This window comes from Ruditapes philippinarum, unplaced genomic scaffold (genome assembly GCF_026571515.1).
Source record: "Ruditapes philippinarum isolate M1 unplaced genomic scaffold, ASM2657151v2 ctg14_1_1_1_1, whole genome shotgun sequence".
NCBI lineage: Eukaryota > Metazoa > Mollusca > Bivalvia > Venerida > Veneridae > Ruditapes > Ruditapes philippinarum.
In genome coordinates this window covers 221,678-244,930 of record NW_026851921.1, presented here as the reverse complement: position 1 = coordinate 244,930, position 23,253 = coordinate 221,678, and the positions used below count along the sequence as shown (strand labels likewise).

Genomic DNA, 23,253 nt, shown 5'->3' with positions numbered 1-23,253 from the left:
TACTATGATAATTGCTTGTTTTTTTGGGGAATATCAAGATGAAAATTTAAAGTTGTTGGCCATCAGTATAGAGCCTAGTCTGACTACAAAGATGTACAGACTGACAAGACGTACAGACTGACCAGACGTACAGGCTGACCAGATGTACAGGTTGAATAGATGTACAGGCTGACCAGATGTACAGGTTGAAGAGATGTACAGGCTGACCAGATGTACAGGCTGACCAGATGTACAGGCTTAATAGATGTACAGGCTGACTAGATGTACAGGCTAACCAGATGTACAGGCTGACCACATGTACAAGATGTACAGGCTGAATAGATGTAACAGGCTGGCCACATGTACAGGCTGAATAGATGTACAGGTTGAAGAGATGTACAGGCTGACTAGATGTACAGGCTGACCAAATGTACAGGCTGAATAGATGTACAGGCTGACCACATGTACAAGATGTACAGGCTAACCAGATGCACAGGCTGACCAGATTTATAGGCTGAATAGATGTACTGGCTGACCAGATGTACAGGCTGAATAAATGTACAGGCTGGCCAGATGTACAGGCTGACCAGATTTACAGGCTGACTAGGCTCTATACTGGTGACAAAAGCTAATCACTTACTGTTCAAGTAGGGTAAAAGCTTAACAAGAAACATTTTTTGTTGTGTCGCCTTGAAAAGGTGACATATAGGGGTTACTTTTGTCGTCGGCGGCGGCGTCTGTGTCGTTGTCGGCGTCCCCTAAAGCTTGTCCGGAGCATAACTCAGTCACTATAAGTCTGATTGACTTCAAACTTGGTATGCATGCTTCTTTCAATAACCCGAAGTGCAGTGCACAAGGACCGGTACTCTGCAGTTCTTATTTTTTGAGTTATTGCCCTTTGTTAATTTTCATACTTTAATTTTGTCCGGGCCATTTCTCTTGAACTAAAAAAGTTATGGACTTGAAACTTCATAGGATGATAGATCTCATTAAGAAGAAGTGCAGTGCACAATAACCGGTACTCTGCACTTCCTTATTTTTGAGTTATTGCCCTTTGTTAATTTTCATACTTTATTTTTGTCCTGGCCATTTCTCCTAATGTATAAAAGCCATGGACTTGAAACTTCATAGGATGATAGGTCTCATTAAGAAGTGCAGTGCACAAGAACAGGTACTCTGCATTTCTTATTTTTTGAGTTATTGCCCTTTGTTTATTTTCATACTTTAAATTTGTCCGGGCCATTTCTCCTTAAGTATAAAAGCTATGGACTTGAAACTTCATAGGATGATAGATCTCATTAAGAAGAAGTGCAGTGCACAAGAATCGGTACTCTGCTTTTCATAATTTTTGAGTTATGGCCCTTTGTTAATTTTCATACTTAATTTTTGTCCAGGCCATTTCTCCGAAAGTATAAAAGTTATGGACTTGAAACTTCATAGGTTGATAGATCTCATTAAGAAAAAGTGCAGTGCATAAGAACTGATACTCTGCATTTCTTATTTTTTGAGTTATTGCCCTTTGTTGATTTTCTTACTTTATTTTTGTCCTGGTCATTTCTCCTCAAGTATGAAAGCTATGGACTTGAAACATCATAGAATGATAGATCTTATTGATAAGAAGTGAAGTGCACAGAAACTGCTGCTCTGCACTTATTATTTTTTTAGTTATTGCCCTTTGTTATTTTCATATTTCATTTTTGTCCTGGCCATTTCTCCTAAACTACATTGTTCACAAGGCGACACATCCGACTCGCGGAGTTCTAGTTTAACGTAACTGTGTAACAGATGAAGCTATCTTCTTCCCACTGTCATTTGATACAGGGATGATTGGTGGAGTTCTTGGATAGCTATAAAAAACTGACTTCAAATCAAGCTAGGGAGTTGTTGAATTCCTTAGTTCAAGAAAAGTCAACATGATTTCTGGATTCATCAAATTTTTGTGGTTCAAATTTCAGAAATGCTATTTACATGTAAAATGTGGTGTATTTTTATTTGAAAGACCACCGCCAGGATGCTCACTTATTTTTACCCATCACTAATGCTGTTGTATGTGCTAATATTAGGTTGAAGGGAGTCATTAAATGACAAAAAATCTCTGTAAAGCTATTTATGCCATCTGACCAGTCATTGTTGAAATCCTCATGCATGAATTATTAGTTTGAGGAAATAAAATTGTCTATGCTATCTTATATGGCCATACTGAAGTTTGATGTATGGAGCTGTATAAAGTTAGCTAGAAAAACTTTCCCTACTGAAGCCACTCATTCTTGTCAGTAAATGGTGTGGTTCAAAATGCGGCACACAACGGGTCCGACCTCAGGCTCGTACATGTAAAAATGTCTCCTCCGATGATTTATTTAACATATTAAAATTGGCTTGATTGAGATGAATTGTTTATTAAAATTATATTGTCATATGAAGAAACATGGTTTGAATTCAGTTTGGACTTTTAACTATTTTCCTGTGTTGAAAGGTTGAAAAGCATGATCTTGGATTTTAAGGCAGTACTTGTTAAGGCAGGTGCCTGTGTTAAAAGCAGACAACTTTACCCTTCAAACAATAATTTCAAAATGTGGTCTTGATTATTTGCTTAATTTTTATAAATCGTTAACTTAATTTAACACATCTCCTGTTTGTTTAACATTTGCAGGGATCAGATATGGAGGCTGATAACTTTGATTTTCAGCCAGAGAATGCACCATTTGGTCGACCTTTCAATGATCACTTTGTAATACATGCTGATGAAATGTTTGGTGGTTCAGGTAAGTGCCTGAAAAATTGGTAGATTGTTGTTTGAAGGATTAGTTTATGTTATGTTATTTATTGTTTCGGTGTTATTTTACTGAAGGGGTGACCATATTTTGAGTGTTTAGATCGTTAAATTTCAAATCACTTGCTCTTCACTGCTGTGGGTGCAAATTGTGAGGAAGTTATCCAGCTAACTTATGGAATGTTGGTGGTTTTACTCGCATGCCTGTTCATGCCTGAAATAATGCTTGTAAGAAGGTCTTCATCTACCAGTAAAGCTGAAAAGTGGCCACATAACCTATACTGTGGTGGAGTGTGTAAAACCAAACCAAAAAAAAAAAAAAATTTACATTTATGATTTAAAGATTTAGGGCAAACAGAATTTAACTGTGCAAGAGTTTGTTATAAAAATCATTTGACTGCAATAACGAACCTCTTATATTTAGAAATAAGCAGGATTAGCACTTTATTTCGTTCTCTCTTTTTTTTTTTTTTTTTTTTTTTTTTTTTTGTACCTTTTTTTCAACTCTTATCTTTTACCACATTGTCTGTATAGAAGACTTTGATGTATGGAGCTGTATAAAGTTAGCTAGAAAAACTTTCCCTACTGAAGCCACTCATTCTTGTCAGTAAATGGTGTGGTTCAAAATGCGGCACACAACGGGTCCGACCTCAGACAGGCTGGTACATGTAAAAATGTCTCCTCCTATGATTTATTTAACATATTAAAATTGGCTTGATTGAGATGAATTGTTTATTAAAATTATATTGTCATATGAAGAAACATGGTTGTGAATTCAGTTTGACTTTTTAACTGATTTCCTGTGTTGAAGGTTGAAAAGCATGATCTTGGATTTTAAGGCAGGTACTTGTTAAGGCAGGTGCCTGTGTTAAAAGGCAGACAACCTTTACCCTTCAAACAATAATTTCAAAATGTGGTCTTGATTATTTGCTTAATTTTTATAAATCGTTAACTTAACATCTCCTTTGTTTAACATTTTGCAGGGGTCAGATATGGAGGCCGATAACTTTGATTTTCAGCCAGAGAACGCCCCATTTGGTCGACCTTTCAATGATCACTTTGTAATACATGCTGATGAAATGTTTGGTGGTTCAGGTAAGTGCCTGAAAAATTGGTAGATTGGTTGTTTGAAGGATTAGTTTATGTTATGTTATTTATTGTTTCGGTGTTATTTTACTGAAGGGGTGACCATATCTGAGTGGTTTAGATCGTTAAATTCAAATCACTTGCTCTTCACTGCTGTGGGTGCAAATTGTGAGGAAGTTATCCAGCTACCTTATGGGGAATGTTGGTGGTTTTACTCACGTGCCTGAAATAATACATGGAAGAAGGTCTTCATCCACCAGTAAAGCTGAAAAGTCGCCACATAACCTATACTGTGGTGGAGCGATGTAAAACCAAACCAAAAAAAATAAAAATATATTACATTTATGATTTAAAGATTTAGTGTAAACAGAATTTAACTGTATAAGAGTTTGTTATGAAAATCATTTGACTGCAATAACAAACTTTTTATATTTAGAAATAAGCAGTATTAGCACTCTCTTCTTTTTTTTTGTACCTTTTTTTCAACTCTATTTTTTACCACATTGTCTGTATAGAAGACTTCTTGTTGAATGCAGGTTCCAATTCACAGCATGTTGTGTTCAATGCTTTAGATAATGGCCATGTGCGTACCTACCAGATGCCAATATCACTCCATGATAATGATAACAATGGCAATGAGACTTCAGGTACTTCTTCTCGTACATTATAAATGTTGCAGTATTAAATTAAACTTGCCTATGGTGGCTGTGTGATTAATGCTGAAAAGTTGCCATTTGACCATGTTGGTGTGGTTGTAAACCATAGATTTATATAATGACCTTGCTTTTGCTATATTTTATTATCTGCCATTGTTATGAAGATTTTTATATAAAGATCAAAATGGTTGATTTGATGAGATAACCAGGTTACAGTTAAGCAAGTCTGTGCTGAAGTTCAATTTAGCCATGTTGAATGTATGTTTTATGCAATTTTGTTAAAAAAGAATTTAAAAAAAAAAACTTAAATGTGCATAAAATTTTAAAAAAAAGTTTATGGGAGGAAAAGCTAATAAATTCAGTAATATCTATTGTATATTTATTTTTGTGTGTTGATCATATTTTCCTATGCTTCAGTTAAAATGTGACTATTGTGAAATTAATTTTTTGAAGAGAATTTGATAGGATGATGTGGCATTTTGTTGACTAAATGAGGGTATCATAGTGTACATGTATATAAACTTGTGTGATTTCAGCCCCTAGTTTGCCACCAGCACCGAGCAATGTTACAATGATCCATCCTCTACTAGTGAGACAATCAGAAGCGGACTCGACGCGGCTCCAGAGATTACAGAGACGGCAGCGTGGCACGTGTAGATATAACCCTCTCTCCCAGACCATTCACGTCAACTTCCCACGTCCACCGAATCCACCAGTTATATTGCAAAGGTATAACTTGTTATCTGTATTTTAGGGAGAGATATACTATGATGAAGACAAAGATGAAATCTGGCTGGCAAATTTAACTGGATTGCATGCTAGAATTATTGTTAAAGGGACAGAACATGACAGAATTAGAAATAATTAATCGAGATTAATGTTCCACTTGCTGTAGGACTAGACTTAAAGCTTGTGTTGGAAAGACAGAGAAAACATTTTGATACCTGTCTCAACAAATTAGACAATATTTTTTTTGTGGAGGATTTTTAATGAACATGTTTTTTTGTCATTTATCAAGGACAACAGGAATAAATGATAACATGGTCTCTAAATGGCAGCTACTTTAACATGAAATATTATAGAAAAAAAAATTAAGCTATATCTTATACTTGTCATTGTGTACAGGGAAAGAAAATAGTTTCTAATCTTTTGAAATTGTCAACAGGATTCAAACAAATTATTTATTTCATTAATGGGGAAATATTATATTGAATATTATATAAAACGGAATATTTTTTCTAGGTTACTGGGTCCACAGACTGCTGCAGAAGTATTACAGTTAACAAACACTATGAACACCCAGGCTGGACCAGCACATACTAGAGTTGTTCTCTCCAACAATGACCTGAGAATCATTTCTAGACAGGATGAGGACATTCTAGAGGAACTATTTCAGGTATGTGTTATTTGAGCCACGTCATGACAACACCAACATAATGGGTTTGCGACCAGCATGGATCCAGATCAGCCTGCGCATCCGCACAGTCTGATCAGGATCCATGCTGTTCGCTATCAAGTTTCTTGTCTTGTTATGTGGTTCGTAAGCGAACAGCATGGATCCTGATCAGACTGCACAGATGCCCAGGCTGGTCTGGATCCATGCTGGTCGCAAACCCATTATGTTGGTTTTGTCGTGACGCGGCTCATTTATCCTTATGTTAATTAAGACAGCTAAGGGTTAATATTCTGGTGTTATCCTTACCATAATCTGACAATCTTCTATTTTAATGGCTATGGAACAATATGGTAAAGGTAATCTATTTGTTCCATAGTTGTTAGATGTGACCAAAAAAATTTTTTTAGATAGGTCACAGTGATTATTTTATTAAATATATAAATAGAAAAAATGCCCCCTTTTTACATGTGAGAATATGTCTTTCCTATTAAGCTTTGTTGATTTCCCTCATTCTAAGAATTTTGTTTGCATGTTTAATGACAAGAAACTTTTGATCACATTCAAGAAACTATCTTGGAAAATCTCTTAGTTCTGATTAATTCACATTGTATGTTTGCTAATTCACTGGAACAGTACCAAAAACTTATTTTGAGTGGTATAGATGGGTAAGATTGCATAAGAGGTAAATCATTCCATAATGTCGTCAAATGATCCTCACTGTAATAAGTGACTAAGATTTTGATGTATAACTAAACAGGTCTGTTTTCACTGTCCATTTATTATCATTATCAGGACTCGTACCCACCGGACACTGGAGGTGGCATGGGTATCGGGACCCTATCCAGCGTGCCAAATACACTAAACAGGTGGACAGAAGAGGCCAAAGTTTTGGATGGGGACAGTATACACGATTGTATGGCAGGTAGGAATTGTATCTTTGAATATAAGATTGTTGAAAACGTTAACTTGTTTCTATATCTCAAAATCAACAATGATAATTTTGTCTCAAACTGTTGAGTATTTAAAAACATTAGAAAAAATGTTTGTTGCCATTATACCCTTACCCATGGTGGCATTAGAGATCCTTTTTGTGCGAGTTCTTTAGATCTGCAAGTGGAGCATGCTGTTCTGCAGAAAGCTTGTGCTTTGTGTTAAACCTGAACAAATTTAAATTAACATTTTATTAGACATTATCAATTTCCAAAGTACTACATGGACTGTAGTAGAGAAGTATACATGTTTGCATTACTTAAGACCAGGTTAAAGGAATTTTAAATTGCTTAGTACTGGTTGGTTCCAGGAACGGATTCGAGAGTGTTTCAATAAGCTTATAGCTTCCAACACAAACTAAAATAAATTTGTATAAACCAAACGTATTTTGAAAGGCAATAAACATGTTTTTTTGTTTAATTACAATGTATATTTTTACAAATACAATGTAGTGATGAATTCAAGCTCCCCAGTAAACTGTAGTCTATAGATATGTTAATCATCAAGAAATAAAGGTTGTTTATAATGAGAGAATATATAATTATTTTAATGCAGCTATAAAACCAGAAATTATTGAGGTTTTGGAGAAGAAACGTGATGAAGAGTTGGCCGAGAGGAGAGAGAAGAAAAAGAAGGCATTAGAAGAAGAAGCTGCTAAGAAGTTAGAGGAACAGGCCAAGAAAAATGCTGAACAACAGAAAATGGAGGTTAGTGATACTGGTTTTTATATGAGCCACGTCATGACAAAACCAACGTAATGCGTTTGGGACCAGCATGGATCCTGACCAGCCTGCGCATCCGAGCAGTCTAATCAGGATCCATGCTGTTCGCTATCAGTTTCTCTACTTGTAATAGGGTTTGTTTGCGAACAGCATGGATCCTGATCAGACTGTGCAGATGCGCAGGCTGGTCTTGATCCATGCTGGTCGCAAATGCACTATGTTGGTTTTGTCGTAACGCGGCTCATAGGATTATCTGGGCTGATGGTTCAAGTGAGGTGCTTGGTCACTCTTGATATACACAGTTCACACAGGTCTTGCAAAACACTTCTTGAAAATGATATATGATATCCAAAAAAAGAAAGAAAGAAAGAAGAAAAAAGAAGAAAACCTTAAAAAGAAAATTTATGATTAACTGAATGGTCTTAAAAAAAACCTTTGACTTGATTCAACAAAGATTGTAAAAAAGTTAAAATCAAAGGAAATTTATTTATGGGTGATAATGCTTCTAACTGCATTTTACTTCTTCATTTTGAAATTTTAGGCCTTGAAAAAAGTTGTTTGCTTCAGATAATTTGTATGAACCATGAATTTACTTTAAGAAGCATCCCAGTCTGCATCGGTAAAAGTTTGGAAAGTTGTCATAGCAGTGCTGGTGAGACAAATACTTGAATTGAAACATATCAAAATCACCATATACCTTCCAATCATTCCTTCCCCATAATTAGGTTTGGTGTATAGAAAATTCATAATGGCCTACACAGATGATAAGAGCGGTTGTTTTTTTCTACCCAATGAACTAATCTGGTATTGACTTGTATATGTAGGTATCACCAGCAACCACAAGTATTCTACCTCCAGTGAGTACAAGTATACTTGACATTAGCAACATCCCTCTACCTGGTGAAACTACAGCAGTATCTACAAGTTCAACAACCACCACAACACAACCTGGACAAATTAGTAAGTACTAGCATACGTTATATATAGAATTATAGCTGTACAAACTGAATTCAAACCCACTTAGAAAGTCAGTTCATAGATAACAGTGTATTTGAGTTTTTCCTATATTTCAGTAGGCAACCATAGTTTGGCCATTCTATGGGGTATAATTTATGCTTCTTATTGGTCACATCATATAAGATACGACTGTATTTGTAGCGATGTCTGTGGCTGTGTGGTTACAGTCATTCACTCCAAACTACTTTGCCACTCACCGCTGTAGTTTAGGATCCCATCAAGAACTTCGGATTCTCTCAAGTGAGGAGGCTATCCAGCTAGTTTACGGAATGTGGGTGGTACTTCTCAGCTGCCTATTCATTCCTGAAATAATGCACAGAGGGGCATCTGAGGTTTTCCTACACCATTTAAGCTTGAAAATCTCCATGTATCCTCTGCTATGTTGGTGCGACATAAAACCCAACCATCCCTTAAAAAAATATATATATATATTTGATGAATTGTATAGTATTTCAGACAAATGAATTTTGTAGACTTCATAAAACTATGTACTATTTGTTGTGTTGCCACATTTTGAATGATGTCAGAAACTCTCAATAATTTTTTCATCTTTACAAGTCAGAATACATTTTAAAGTCAGAAGTCTTTTTTACAACAGTTAAAAGCATTGTAAATAAAAAAATCAAATGTTAATGGAAAGAAAACTGGGTGAAATTACTGGTGTTTATCAAATTATTTTTGATGTATTTGAAGGTGCGTCAGAAGCTGCAGCAGCTGCTGAAGTCATTGCTGAACAGATGGTTGAAGAAGCATTAGCTGTTAGTACAGCTGTAACCACATCTGATATTCCAACTGGATTCCAAGTAATGATCCCGTCACCCCCATCACCAGATGTGGTCGAGTCCAGTCAGGCAAGTGCATTACAGAGGTCCCAAACGACAAGAAATCCTTTGTTGTCCACTCCGATGCTCGTTCCGCTGCCAACAGCTCTACAGTTCACAACTCCGATTTCGGCTACCCGTCCAACAGTATCTAGTATATTTGCACCACCTACCATGCCAGTTCCGAATCCATCATTTCCAGAACAAGTCACACCCTCTAGCGGACAGCCTCTTCCCGTGTCAATGGGACTTACGCCATCGTCAAATTCTTCCAGTCGAATGTCAGATCAGTTTCCGAACTTGACGATGCCTCAGTTGACACCACTTGTGTCACCAATACCATCAGGGCTTGTTTCTACGGTAACCACAAGTGGATCTTTCAGTAATGTACCCACAGCAGCACAATATACTCCTGCCTACCAAAATATACCTCTCATTACACCTATGGCCCCAAGATTGGACAGGTTTGGATCAGGACAGCAAGCAACAGGGTATGTAGCCAATAAAACCTTGTTCGATTATCCTACTGATTATGATATTTTACTCCAGGAAATTTTACGGGAATACAAGTGTAATTGTTACATGTCTCGTTTCCTTCATATTTGAATGTGAATAAGAAATGATGGTCTTACTTTGGAATTATTTTACTTTGTTTAAAGATAGTAGGGAATAGAATGAAACATTTTAATTATCTATTATTTGAAATTGTTTGAGGAAAGTGTTAATTATTTGTGTTAAAAAGGCTGGCCAGATTTCAAAATAATTTTTCTGGAATATTCCAACAAGTTCAGAAGGAAATAAATTTCTTTATTTGGGAATAGTTATTTTAGAGGTATTGTAATTATTTTCAGGAACAATCTGACAGATATTTTCCAGTCCTATCTGCGTAATTCAATGTTTCCTCAAACACCAGTAACAACAAACGAGGGAGGGACGGGATCCTCTAATCTACAAATGAGCCACCTTGCATCATTGTTGCTGACAGCGGATGCTGATGAATCCCATGATGCCGGAACTGGCCCTCGTTCTGGAAGTACAGGTGGAGCGCCACCTAGGTCCGATATTGAATCAGGATTGATAACTCCAGAGGACATATCCAACATTACAAGCTCTGATGCAGCGACTGTGCATTCTTCTACTTCTGGTGAGTTAAGCCAAGATATGGTATATTCTGTTCTATGTAATGGTGATTTACTACATTTATGTAAACTCGTCAGCAAAATACATGCTTCAAATAAGCTAAGATAATTTGATATATCTTAAACCAAATTTTAATAATCTTATAACCAAAATGTTTTGTTCCTGTAAAAGAAATCCTTAGTTAAAAAGTGTTAATTTGGTTTCCATAGAAGTCTATAGTTACTCCTTTATAGTTAATGATAGATTTACAGATGCATTTTGCTTCATGTGATGTTTTTATTGCCATATGGTTGAGAAATACCTGTTTAAAGTTTAGAGTTTAAGTTTTTATTTGAAAATATATTTTATACATATATCTATTGATATAGGGAGTCCACAGGAGATAAGTGCTGATCGTTTATTAGCCAATCTGACATCAATAACAGATGGTGCTACACCAGTCTCTACACTCGCAAGGTAACTTTAAACAATAAATATGAATTATTTGTTTATAGATGAAATCTTAAATGTATTTTGTTGCTGTTTTTGGGTTTCAAGAAGTCCCACTTACATTGTGAATGTGGTATAGTGACTGTCCAGGTCTTTTGATGTAAGAAGAACCTAGGTGCCCCCCATTATTTCAGACTTTGGTGGTCATGTTAGGCGAGCCATCTAGCTGCATAACCTAACCATGTAAAAGATCTGATGTCCTTGGTGCTATTGATTATTCCAATCCATAGCTTGAGAGTGGCATTTTGTTCTTATTTTAATGTATGCTGAAGACCTTGACTGCATTCTATAGAGGGATCCTCCTCACTACTGTCATTGCTTAGACAGTTCTACCTAAAAATCAGAACATTTCTTGTACTGAAACAGTAATCACTCTTTTGATCATAGAAATTATAGGTTTAGTAATTGTTAAAAATTGTCATAACTTGAGTAATACTCAGTGATTGTTATTGTAACTGCAGCACCCAGCCTTCAGAATCAACCCCACAGAGTAGTCAACCCTCTGCAGGTTCAAGTGCTGGTGAAGGCAGTGAAGGTGGTGTCCCTGAAGGCTTGGATCCATCGTTTCTTGCTGCACTTCCTGAAAACATCCGAGCTGAGGTTATAGCTGACCACTTGAGAATGCAGCGTATACAGGCTCGAACTCGAGAACAGCAACAGAACCAGACTGCTGGGGGGATGGAGGTCAACCCAGAGTTCTTGGCTGCCTTACCACCAAATATTCAGGAAGAGGTAATAATGAATTCAGGATCCGTGTGCATAGTGTTGATTAAATGGATTGTCTCCATTTGTAAATTGTATAAGCTATTAGATAGCCTGCCTCTGTTGTGCCCCTCAACAAATAAAAAATACAGAAAGAATTCCGTCTGCAAACATTCTTCAGGAAAGATTTGATAGATTATAAAATGACAGAAATGCCAGATGCAAACATTTATCAAGCTGGTCTATGTTAACTTCTTTACTAGGTTTGCTTGTATTTTGATGGGCGCAGGTAAAATTGATTCATTGTCATTTGTTTGTTGGAGGTTGATGTTGTACCAGGTTGTTCACTACTCCAGTTTATGGCTATTCTCTTCCCATGTTTCTGCTGTTCTAGTGTAACATGGAGTAATTCAATAGCAATAGTAATGTGTCTGCCATTAAAGAACGGTACCTTTTTCTAGGTCCTTTGCTTTAGTCGAGACTACATTATATTGAAATAACATGAATTTAAAATTTTTACTTAAATTTTACATATAAACTTACTATAGTTGTATTATCATAACCTGTTATCAACATCCAATGACTTTGTTAACGTAAAGCTGACTTTTTCATGTGTCCGAAATAAAACCATTGATGAAAGAAGTGTCATTATTCTATGAAATATATTTATTCAGATTGAGAAACTAAAACCAATATTGTATCTCTTTTCTCAGGCTGTGAACTTGTACAAATGTACACCCTGATGAAGGCTATTAAACTGTCAAAACATACTTATTATCTACTTAAACCTGACCCACTTTGTTATATGTATTTCACATCTTTTATTCATTTTATTAAATTTACACATGTACTGTTCAGTGCAAGTGATATAATATGGTTTATATTTTTCACCAATTTAAGGTATTAGCTCAGCAGCGTATAGAACAAGAACGTCTGGCTGCACAGACAAATCCAACAACAAATCCAGAGACACCTGTTGACCCAGCTAGTTTCTTTGCGACACTACCGTCGACACTGCGCCAGTCTGTGCTGGCCGACATGGATGATAGCATGATGGCTGTACTACCAGCAGACCTCGCTGCTGAAGCTCAAACTTTGAGGAGAGAGTTGGAGGACCGTCATCGTAGAATCATGCAAGAGAGACTATTTACACAACCAGGATCTGGTGGTTCTCTCTCTTCTATACTCAGACATGCAGGTAAATAGTCATTTTACTAGCATTGATCTACTCTGTGTATATTTATTTGGTCCAGAAAGCATACCCCAAAAAGTTCCAGAGCATATAGTCATCACTTTGTCCTTTTGAATTTCTGTTGCACTGTCCCAAAGTTTTTCCTAACAACTTCATTTATTTTCACTCTTGTTTCATATTAAGTTTCAGTGACTGGAGTCAAGAGCAAGACCAATGATGCTAAGAATTTGTTTTAACACATTTGCTTGTATAGCCTTCATTTATTGACAGATGTCTTTCATTTTTATTAGGTACATAACTTAGGTGCCTAACGTGGTCCTCTAACTTTTAAGTGGAGTTAAAGGTCACTTCAATCAAGGTCTTTGGTTGAGGGAGTATACTTCAATGATATTGCATGTTACTCAAAGTTTCTTACACTTAATTTAGCATCTGATTTAAAAGCATGTTATTTTTTTAAACTGTTTTTGTACTGCCATCTCTGTATTCCTATAGGTTTATTGATTCCATCTGTAGTTAGTTTCTCTTTCTTATTTGATTTTTTTTCTATGTTGTAGGCACGATTAGATGTACACTTGGTCGTGGTCCTAGATCTGGCCAAAATTGGATCTTCGGTGATCGTGGAGGAAGAGAAAGTATGGCATTTGCTAATACATTAAAATTACGGGGTAGACATTTACTAGATCATGAGGCTTTAACTTGTCTTCTTGTATTGTTATTTGTTGATGAGCCAAAACTGAATACTGGCCGATTGCACCGTGTGTTAAGAAATCTGTGTTATCATGGCCCCACTAGGGTATGGGTACTGCGAGCAATGTTATCAATTTTAAGTAGAACTGCTGAAACGAGAGTAGATATTGAAGAAAGAATGAGAACTCCGGAGAAAGGGAAAGGAAAAAAGTCTCAATCACAAAGTGCCATGGTGACGGAGGGACCAGGCAGTAGTAAGATGGAGTCGAGAAGCCAGGGACCATGGTTATCAATCAGTCTGGAGGCAGCATTAGGCTGTCGGGCAAATGTCTTCCAGATTCATAGAGCCATGGGCAAGAAACACTCGTCTAGTGGAAACACTTGTGTGACAATCCATCCTCAGGCGTCACCGATAGTGTGTCGCCATGTACTAGATGCATTGATCTCTTTAGCTAAAATGTTTCCTAATCAGTTTTTACCATCTAAGGCAAAGGAAGTGCAAACTTGTGATAATGATAAGGAAAAAGAGAGTGATAAAACAAAAACTCCAATGACCTCTGCAACTGGGGCTACCCCCAAAGTGAAAACTATAGAAAAGCAGGATTCTAAATCGGATAATCGTGACACTGACTTTTGGGAATTACTCGTGAAGTTAGATTCTTTATGTAGCAGTAAAAAAGGAAAAGGTATTCAACGAACTCATAGCAATGTAAATAGTGAACAAGATCCAGGCTTTAAAGAATTTGATAGTTCTCCGCTGGGTCAATTAATGGCAATGTTGTCTCATCCTGTGATAAAACGTAGTCAGCTTCTCACTGACCGTCTACTGCGTTTATTGTGCTTGGTTTCCGGCGGTCTGTCGGAGAGTGAGAGAAGTTCAGGGGCTGGTACCAGTAGTCAGGCTCGTGCCATTGAAATAATGCCATCTATAATTACACGGCAAGAGAATACAGCAGCAGTTGTCCCTCCACAACCCACGGCTCAGGTAAATAATTGCTTATCAAGTTGTTTTCAAAGTGATTTTCATTAAGAATTTCGATAAAATCTATATATATTCATTCTTGGACGTTGAAGAGTTTTTGTGGCTCTAGGAAATTTCTTTCTCATAGTGAAAATACTTCTGATAAGACAAACACCCTTACCACACTAAATATCTTTATGTACTTGTCTGTCTTTCAAGGAAAATTACAAAATATGTACTGATCTGCACTGGTCAGATGCGGCAAACTGGCAAAAACAACTTGTTATTAAAAACAAATATCAGCAGTTAATGATTTGAAGGAAATGCAACACTTTTTGGCTTTTCATTAGAATGGATGATACATTAGCTTAAAGATTCTGCATTTGATACTTATTAGTAGTTTTCAGATTTCTAAACATTTGGTGTTATAATAGATATAAATAACAGGATTACCTTCTGCTCTAATAGGCACCAGGTGGAGCTGCCAGCACGGAGGCTACTAGAAGTACTGGATCTGAGACAACGCCAGCTGCTGCCAACAAACAAGAGAAGAAAACTGAACAAACTGTACAACAGAAGAAAGGTATGTAGCTGTAGTAATGAAACAGCAGCATTCCTGTAATCCTTTAGCATCTTGTGAGATTTTTTACAATGTAGTGTTATAATATGCTTTCCTGCCATCTGTGTCATAAAGGTGTATAAATTGACAGGACTTTTTTCACAGATAAGGGAAGGGGCCCTTTCCTTAAATTTGGGGTTAATTGAAACAGTTATTTGTCAGATTTTATCAAACAGAAATAGGGTGGGATTAGGAAATATAAAAATTTTGAGCTGTAAAACTACCCTTTTTTCACTCAATCATTTTAAAAGTACATAAGAAGTTGCAAATATATTGTCAAAAAAAGGAAGAAAAAAAAAACATATTCTGAGTTGGCTCTCGGTATCGCTTAAATAAACTTTATATCCTTTAAAGCTATTCTCTTCCCATGTATCTGCTGTCCTAGTGTTACATGGAGTAATTCAATAGCAATAGTAATGTGTCTGGATTTATAGCAAGTTTCTTGACAAGATGCCATGCTGTAAATCAGTGACTACATTGCACTAATATTGGTCTTCGTTAACAACTGGTTGAGGTTTTACATTTCATATCTCTTGTCTATACCCATTGTGTTTGATTCTTGAATGACCTTAACAGTGTCCATGTGATACAATAAATTAAACCCAAGCAACAATTATAAAAAAACATTCTCAAAAATTCTTAGATTTGCTTGAATATAATAGCAGACTCCAAAATATTAGTTGTATTATTCATATAGGTGAGTCTTTACTGTGAAAAATTACATTAAGCATTTATCAGTATTATGTGACCTACAGTGCTGAGCTTTTTCTGAAAGAATTGTAATAACATAATTGCTGTTTTCCACCAAATGTGCTAATGTTGGAATTTTGATTTAATGGGTATTTCCCATATATAGATTGAGCAGTAGTTGTTCTGCAAGCTATTCTCTTCCCATGTTTCTGTCTTTGTGGTGATGCATGGAGTAATTCAATAGCTACAGTAACTGCCAGGAGTTATAGCAAGTTAATATCATGTTATCTTGATATAACTCAATGACTACATTATGTTTTAAGTTTTCAGTTTTGAACCTGACATTATATTAATATGGCTGAGAAAACTTGTTTGATACAAGTAACAAGTATAACAATGAGTATAACATTGTTTTCATTAGACACATTACTACCAAATCACTACTAAACTTTGTACTGTCAGTTATCTAACCGTCAAATATCTTACTATTTCTATTACCCAATCTCTTTTTCAAGTCTTCTGACACATGATGTTTATGTTGTGTTATTCTTTCCAAATACTGAAATCATTTTTACACATGAATCATTTCTATAAGTCATATGTTTAAGATTTATTTAGCTTGCACATTTGTTTTTCTTCAGTCTGAAAATCAAGACTTTGTTGAAGAAGAATTTCTTGTGAAATAAGCTATTCTCTTCCCATTTTTCTGCTCTTTTAGTGTAAAATGGAGTATTTAAATAGCAACAGGAAAGTGTTGGGAATTGAAGCAAGTTTCTTCTTCTTAGGAACCTTGGTTTGATTTGTTACTACATTGTAGCATCATTCTTTGTGTTAACACCTTTAACTTTTGGCTGCTGTTTATTAGATGCGTTGTTGAAGTTTGTATTCTGAATGGGTATTATTTAGGGGCGTCCATGGCAGAGTGGTCAAGGTCGTTACTTTCAAACAACTTGCCCCTCACCGCTGTGAGTTCAAATATCGACAGGGACTTTGGATTCTTTCATGTGAGGAAGCTATCCAGCTAGCTTACGGAACGTCAGTGGTTCTACTCAGGTGTCCGTTCATACCTGAAATAATGCACAGAAGGGCACCTGAGGACTTCCTCCACCAGTAAACCTGGAACATCCCTTTATGACCTATATATGTTGGTGTGACATAAAAACACAATCAAACAAAGCTTACTATTCATATGAAGTAGCCAAGTTGATTTTTGTTTAAAACATTTTAAACATGTTTATATTTGATATAATAAATGTTTTTTAGTATGATATGGCATTGGATTGTTTTTACACATTCCTGTTTTCTGTTTAGAACCTGAGAAGGTAGTGGAAGAGGATCCTATCTTAGAGAACCAGCTTAGTATGGCTGTACAGGTGCTTATATCCAAGTCATGCTCGGAGGAGGGTCTTGAAGATGCTACCAATCTACTGCTGCAGTTGTCCTTCGCTAATACTGCCACACGATTGTCAGTTCTCAAGTTGTTGCTGGCAGGTGCACGTGAACTCGGCCTTACTGTATGCTCCCACATCAGGTTTGTCAATGCTTTAATCCTTACCATGGTAAATTTGAGGAAAGGACTTGTTTTCTGCTCAAGGAACTCTACAGATCCTGATTTTATTTTCATTGCTGTATGAAACATCCACTGATTATATTAGGTTGTAATAATATGGTAGATAAACAAAATGTAAACATTGCTGATTCACAAAGAAACAAACTGATTTTTGATATAATTTAGAATTTACAAAACAAATAACACTAATTGCTGGATCAAAGTTTGGATCAAATTTAGGATCAAGATCAATGTTTGGATCAACTTTTAAATGTACATATCTATCATTGATGGATCTATCTATCAAGCATTCTGTGTCAAACCGCTTGTAAAGTAATCATGAATTTTTCTAAAATTTCATGAAATTGTGCCATTTCAAGTCCACTTTGATATTGAATAATAGTAAATCTATGACTTGGAAATGTAAATTTTGTTATTGCTTTTCATTCTGACCCTTATATCTTTGTGAACATGTGGCCCTGGTCAGAATGAGAAGATGTGTATAAAAGATTGGCACTATATTGTAGAAGGGCTAGTTATTATTGCCTCTTATTATACCCCCGCACAACAAAGTTGTAAGGGGGTCATACTGGAATCAGCTTGTCCGTCCGGCGGTTTTTTCTTGTCCGCCCAATAACTTAAGATTCCTTTGACCCTTAGTCTTCATATTTGGCATGGAGGTTAGTCATGATTAGTAGATGACCCCTATTGATTTTGAGGTCACTAGGTCAAAGGTCAAGGTCACAGGGGCCTTGACTTCAAAAAGCTTGTCCGCCCAATAACTTAAGATTCCCTTGACCTACAGTCTTCATATTTGGCATGGAGGTAAGTCATGATTAGTAGATGACCCCTATTGATTTTGAGGTCACCAGGTCAAAGGTCAAGGTCACAGGGGCCTTGACTTCAAAAAGCTTGTCCGCCCAATAACTTAAGATTCCTTTGACCCATAGTCTTCATATTTTGCATTGAGGTTAGTCATGATTAGTAGATGACCTCTATTGATTTTGAGGTCACCAGGTCAAAGGTCAAGGTCACAGGGGCCTTGACTTCAAAAAGCTTGTCCGCCCAATAACTTAAGATTCCTTTGACCCATAGTCTTCATATTTTGCATTGAGGTTAGTCATGATTAGTAGATGACCCCTATTGATTTTGAGGTCACCAGGTCAAAGGTCAAGGTCACAGGGGCCTTGACTTCAAAAAGCTTGTCCACCCAATAACTTAAGATTCCTTTGACACACAGTCCTCATATTTGGCATGGAGGTTAGTCATGATTAGTAGATGACCCCTATTGATTTTGAGGTCACCAGGTCAAAGGTCAAGGTCACAGGGGCCTTGACTTCAAAAAGCTTGTCTGCCCAATAACTTAAGATTCCTTTGACCCACAGTCTTCATATTTGGCATGGAGGTTAGTCATGATTAGTAGATGACCCCTATTGATTTTGAGGTCACCAGGTCAAAGGTCAAGGTCACAGGGGCCTTGACTTCAAAAAGCTTGTCCGCCCAATAACTTAAGATTCCTTTGACCCACAGTCTTCATATTTGGAATGGAGGTTAGTCATGATTAGTAGATGACCCCTATTGATTTTGAGGTCACCAGGTCAAAGGTCAAGGTCACAGGGGCCTTGACTTCAATAAGTTTGTCTGCCCAATAACTTTAGATTCCTTTGACCCACAGTCTTCATATTTGGCATGGATGTTGATCATGACTATAAGGTGACCCCTATTGATTTTGAGGTCACTGGGTCAAAGGTCAAGGTCACAGGGACCTTGACAAAAAAAAAGCTTTTCTTCTCATTTGCTAAAGAATGTCCTCTCCGCAATGTATTGATTTTGACATTTGAAGCATGTAGAATACATAACTTAGCAATGCACTGGCTTAGTAACCTCAGATTTGGCAGGGAGGTTGTCCTTGAGCTCTAAATTGCCACTGTTGATTCTGACAAAGTGGTATGCGGGGGTATTCACGCCATGATAGAGGCAGTTCTAGTTTTCATAGGATTGTGTGAAGTTTAATAACAATAAAGGTTCTTAAAAACATGTATCACAGAAACAATGTTAAAATACACTTAATTCATGAAAAGTAATGAAAAGAACACTAACAGCTTCAGAAATGAAAAGAAATTATTGAATATTAAAAATGTTGTGTAAATTTTAATGGAATGATCTGTTTCTAGGATATTGTTGGACGATTTGCACCAGTTAAACAAGTTAAGCCCAGATGTTGATTCAGATGAAGGCAAGGAAATGGACACAATGTCAACAAGTACGGGTAGAGGAGTTCTTCAAGACAGGTACTCTTTCTCTCTAATGACTTTAATATGTTTCCATTGAAAGCATTTTATTGTAGGCAAAGGGAATTGTCCCTTCAGGGTGAACAAATGTGGTGAAATTGTTGGTGAGTTTACTGAACTATTAATTTCTATTTGGTGAAAAGCTGCCTGTACAGCTTTTCATGTTTCAGCAACATATGTTACAGTGTTAAAAGTAAAATGTAAATTATCAAGATTTGGTACAATATCATATTATTTGTTGGTTTGATTTTTGGATCATCATGTTCTCATAATGATTGAGCTTGAATGTTATTTCTGTTCTAGGCTATTCATCCCTACCAATTTTTTCAAGTCACATTAGTATTAAAATTAGAAAAGGCTATTAAAGTGACGTTAATTTTACCACACTGTTGTTTTATAGACTTAATGACTTGTATTTTTGTTAATATTTACCATACAACCCAGTTTATTCAATATAAAGTTTCCTTAAATGTTCATTCTGCCATTCCCTTGGGAATAAGTAATTTTAACTCTTTGATGGCTTTTCTATTGATATTGAAAAAAATCAAAAAAATCAGAGTGTTAAACATAGAATGCCAGAAGTAGTATGAAAACTCAAAGAGAGATAATCTTAACATCCTCTTCCTGTCTTAAGATTTGAGAAGAAAAACTGCTGTATATACCCAAATTTAGAAAGATAATTATCACCCCTCTAGTATAACTTTGAACTTATGATGAAATAATTTAGGCAATATTGCAAGGTATTATTGTATTCAGGTATTCTGGACATGCAGTGGTTGTCGTTGCTCCTAAGAAAATGAAGAGTGGTCGTGAGCTACAGGTCCCGTCAATGTCGGCATTAACAAGTAAATCTTCTAGTCAACATTTCTTCCTGAGAATACTGAAAGTGATCATCCAACTTAGAGATGCCGCCAGAACTGCCAACAAGAAGAAAAAAATAGGAACAGGTTAATCTTTGTTACTAAAGCATTCATTAAAAAAGAAAGATTGTTCTTTTGTTTTATTTGAGTAACTGCAGGTCTCTATCTTTATAAAAAGTATATGATCAAGGCAGATGTTTAGAAAGCTTAAAGATGTACAGTAAATAGTATGTTAAAGAGAAAAATATCAGAATAAAATTTTTCAATTATGTGAAGAAATACACTTACTTTTGAAGCTTTAATCATCAAGCAACTTTACTAGTTACAGGCATTTTATCAAATGTCGTTAAAATGCCAAGTGTTTTAATACTGAAGATACAATTTATTTGCTTGTTCTTGAGTCAGTGTAAATGTGTCAGTATTTGATAACACAAAACAGTTTTTGTGTCGCCTTGAAAAGGCGACATATAGGGATTACTTTTGTCGTCGTTGTCGGCGTCCCCTAAAGCTTGTCCAGAGCATAACTCAGTCACTTTAAGTTGGATTGACTTCAAACTTGGTATGCATGCTTCTTTCAATAACACGAAGTGCAGTGCACAAGGACCGGTACTCTGCACTTTTTAATTTTTGAGTTATTGCCCTTTGTAAATTTTCATACTTTAATTTTGTCCGGACCATTTCTCTTCAACTATAAAAGCTATGGACATGAAACTTCATATGATGATAGATCTCATTAAGAAGAAGTGCAGTGCACAAGAATCAGTACTCTGCATTTCCTAATTTTTGAGTTACTTCCCTTTGTTAATTTTCATACTTTATTTTTGTCCGAGCCATTTCTCCTAATGTATAACAGCTATGGACTTGAAACTTCATAGGATGATAGATCTCATTAAGAAGAAGTGCAGGGCACACTCTGCACTTTTTAATTTTTGAGTTATTGCCCTTTGTAAATTTTCATACTTTAATTTTGTCCGGACCATTTCTCTTCAACTATAAAAGCTATGGACATGAAACTTCATATGATGATAGATCTCATTAAGAAGAAGTGCAGTGCATAAGAATCAGCACTCTGCATTTCCTAATTTTTGAGTTATTTCCCTTTGTTAATTTTCATACTTTATTTTTTGTCCGGGCCATTTCTAATGTATAACAGCTATGGACTTGAAACTTCATAGGATGATAGATCTCATTAAGAAGAAGTGCAGGGCACAGGAACAGGTACTCTGCATTTCTTATTTTTTGAGTTATTTCCCTTTGTTAATTTTCATACTTTATTTTTGTCCGGGCCATTTCTCCGAAAGTATATAAGCTATGGACTTAAAACTTCATAGGATGATAGATCTCATTAAGAAGAAGTGCAGTGCACAAGAACCGGTACTCTTCATTTCTTATTTTTTGAGTTATTGCCCTTTGTTAATTTTCATACTTTATTTTAACCAGGTCATTTCTCCTCAAGTATGAAAGCTATAGACATGAAACTTCTTAGGATGATAGATCTCATTAAGAAAAAGTGCAGTGTACAAGAACCGGTACTCTGCATTTCTTATTTTTGAGTTATTACCCTTTATATATTTTCATATTTTATTTTTGTCCAGGCCATTTCTCATAAATTATAAAAGATATGGACTTGAAACTTCATAGAATGATAGATCTTATTGATAAGAAGTGCAGTGCATAGAAACTGCTGCTCTTCACTTATTAGTCCCCTACCGGTTTACCGGAGGGGACTTTAGGTTTACCCTCCGTCCGTCTGTCTGTCTGTCCGTCTGTCTGTCCTGTCCGTCTGTCTGTCTGTCCGTCCGTCAGTCCGTCCGTCCACAAAACTGGATCCCGCGATAACTTGAAAAGCACTGAAAATATTTTTATGAAACTTGATATATGGATAGATGGCAGTTTGGAGATTATGCACGTCTTTTTCTTTTCTTCCTATGTTGAAAATTCTGGTTGCTATGGCAACAAATAGGCTTAAAATATGGCAAATTTTACACATAAACTGGATCCAGTGATAACACAAAAAGTACTGGAAATATTTTTATGAAACTTGAAATATGGGTAGATGGCAGTCTGGAGATTATGCACGTTTTTTTCTTTTCTTCCTATGTTGAAAATTCTGGTTGCTATGGCAACAAATAGACTGAAAATATGCCAAATTTTACACATAAACTGGATCCTGTGTTAACGCAAAAAGTAATAGAAATATTTTTATGAAACTTGTAATATGGGTAGATGGCAGTCTGGAGATTATGCACGTTTTTTTCTTTTCTTCCTATGCTGAAAATTCTGGTTGCTATGGCAACACATAGACTGAAAATATGCCAAATTTTACACTTACACTGAAACCAGTGATAACTCAAAAAGTACTGGAAATATTTTTATGAAACTTGATATATGGGTAGATGGCAGTCTTGAGATTATGCATGTCTTATCTGTTCTCCCTATTTTGAAAAAATATTGGTTTCCTTGGCAACAAATAGGCTTAAAACATGGCAAATATAACATTGTTGGTGATAAGTCAAAAAGAGCTTAAATTTTTTTATAATCAGACAAGCCACACAAACACGAACATTTAGTAATTTAATTTAATTGCAAACGTTTCGGCTATATGCCTTCATCAGTGCAAAACATAATAAAATTAC

General features: G+C 36.0%; 1 protein-coding gene across 7 annotated transcripts in view; it reads left to right on the top strand.

Moving 5' to 3' along the window:
- Positions 1-23,253, top strand: part of LOC132742732 (E3 ubiquitin-protein ligase HUWE1-like) — a 90,923-nt gene that overhangs the window by 52,898 nt on the left and 14,772 nt on the right. For 4 of the 7 annotated variants that reach the window (XR_009627467.1, XM_060731220.1, XM_060731215.1 and 1 more), the window contains exons 49-65: positions 3,733-3,844; positions 4,372-4,482; positions 5,028-5,220; positions 5,734-5,887; positions 6,680-6,809; positions 7,433-7,584; positions 8,424-8,559; positions 9,310-9,928; positions 10,289-10,581; positions 10,946-11,033; positions 11,528-11,798; positions 12,669-12,966; positions 13,515-14,632; positions 15,077-15,191; positions 17,229-17,448; positions 19,641-19,757; positions 20,514-20,704. Coding sequence is in view for 6 of the 7 variants with exons in the window: in XM_060731220.1 (XP_060587203.1) it covers positions 3,733-3,844; positions 4,372-4,482; positions 5,028-5,220; positions 5,734-5,887; positions 6,680-6,809; positions 7,433-7,584; positions 8,424-8,559; positions 9,310-9,928; positions 10,289-10,581; positions 10,946-11,033; positions 11,528-11,798; positions 12,669-12,966; positions 13,515-14,632; positions 15,077-15,191; positions 17,229-17,448; positions 19,641-19,757; positions 20,514-20,704 (4,318 nt within the window). In the remaining variant the exon portion in view is untranslated. Of the gene's footprint in view, positions 1-2,629; positions 2,742-3,732; positions 3,845-4,371; positions 4,483-5,027; positions 5,221-5,733; positions 5,888-6,679; positions 6,810-7,432; positions 7,585-8,423; positions 8,560-9,309; positions 9,929-10,288; positions 10,582-10,945; positions 11,034-11,527; positions 11,799-12,668; positions 12,967-13,514; positions 14,633-15,076; positions 15,192-17,228; positions 17,449-19,640; positions 19,758-20,513; positions 20,705-23,253 lie in introns of all 7 variants that reach the window. The other 3 variants (XM_060731226.1, XM_060731235.1, XM_060731206.1) reach the window with 3 other exon arrangements.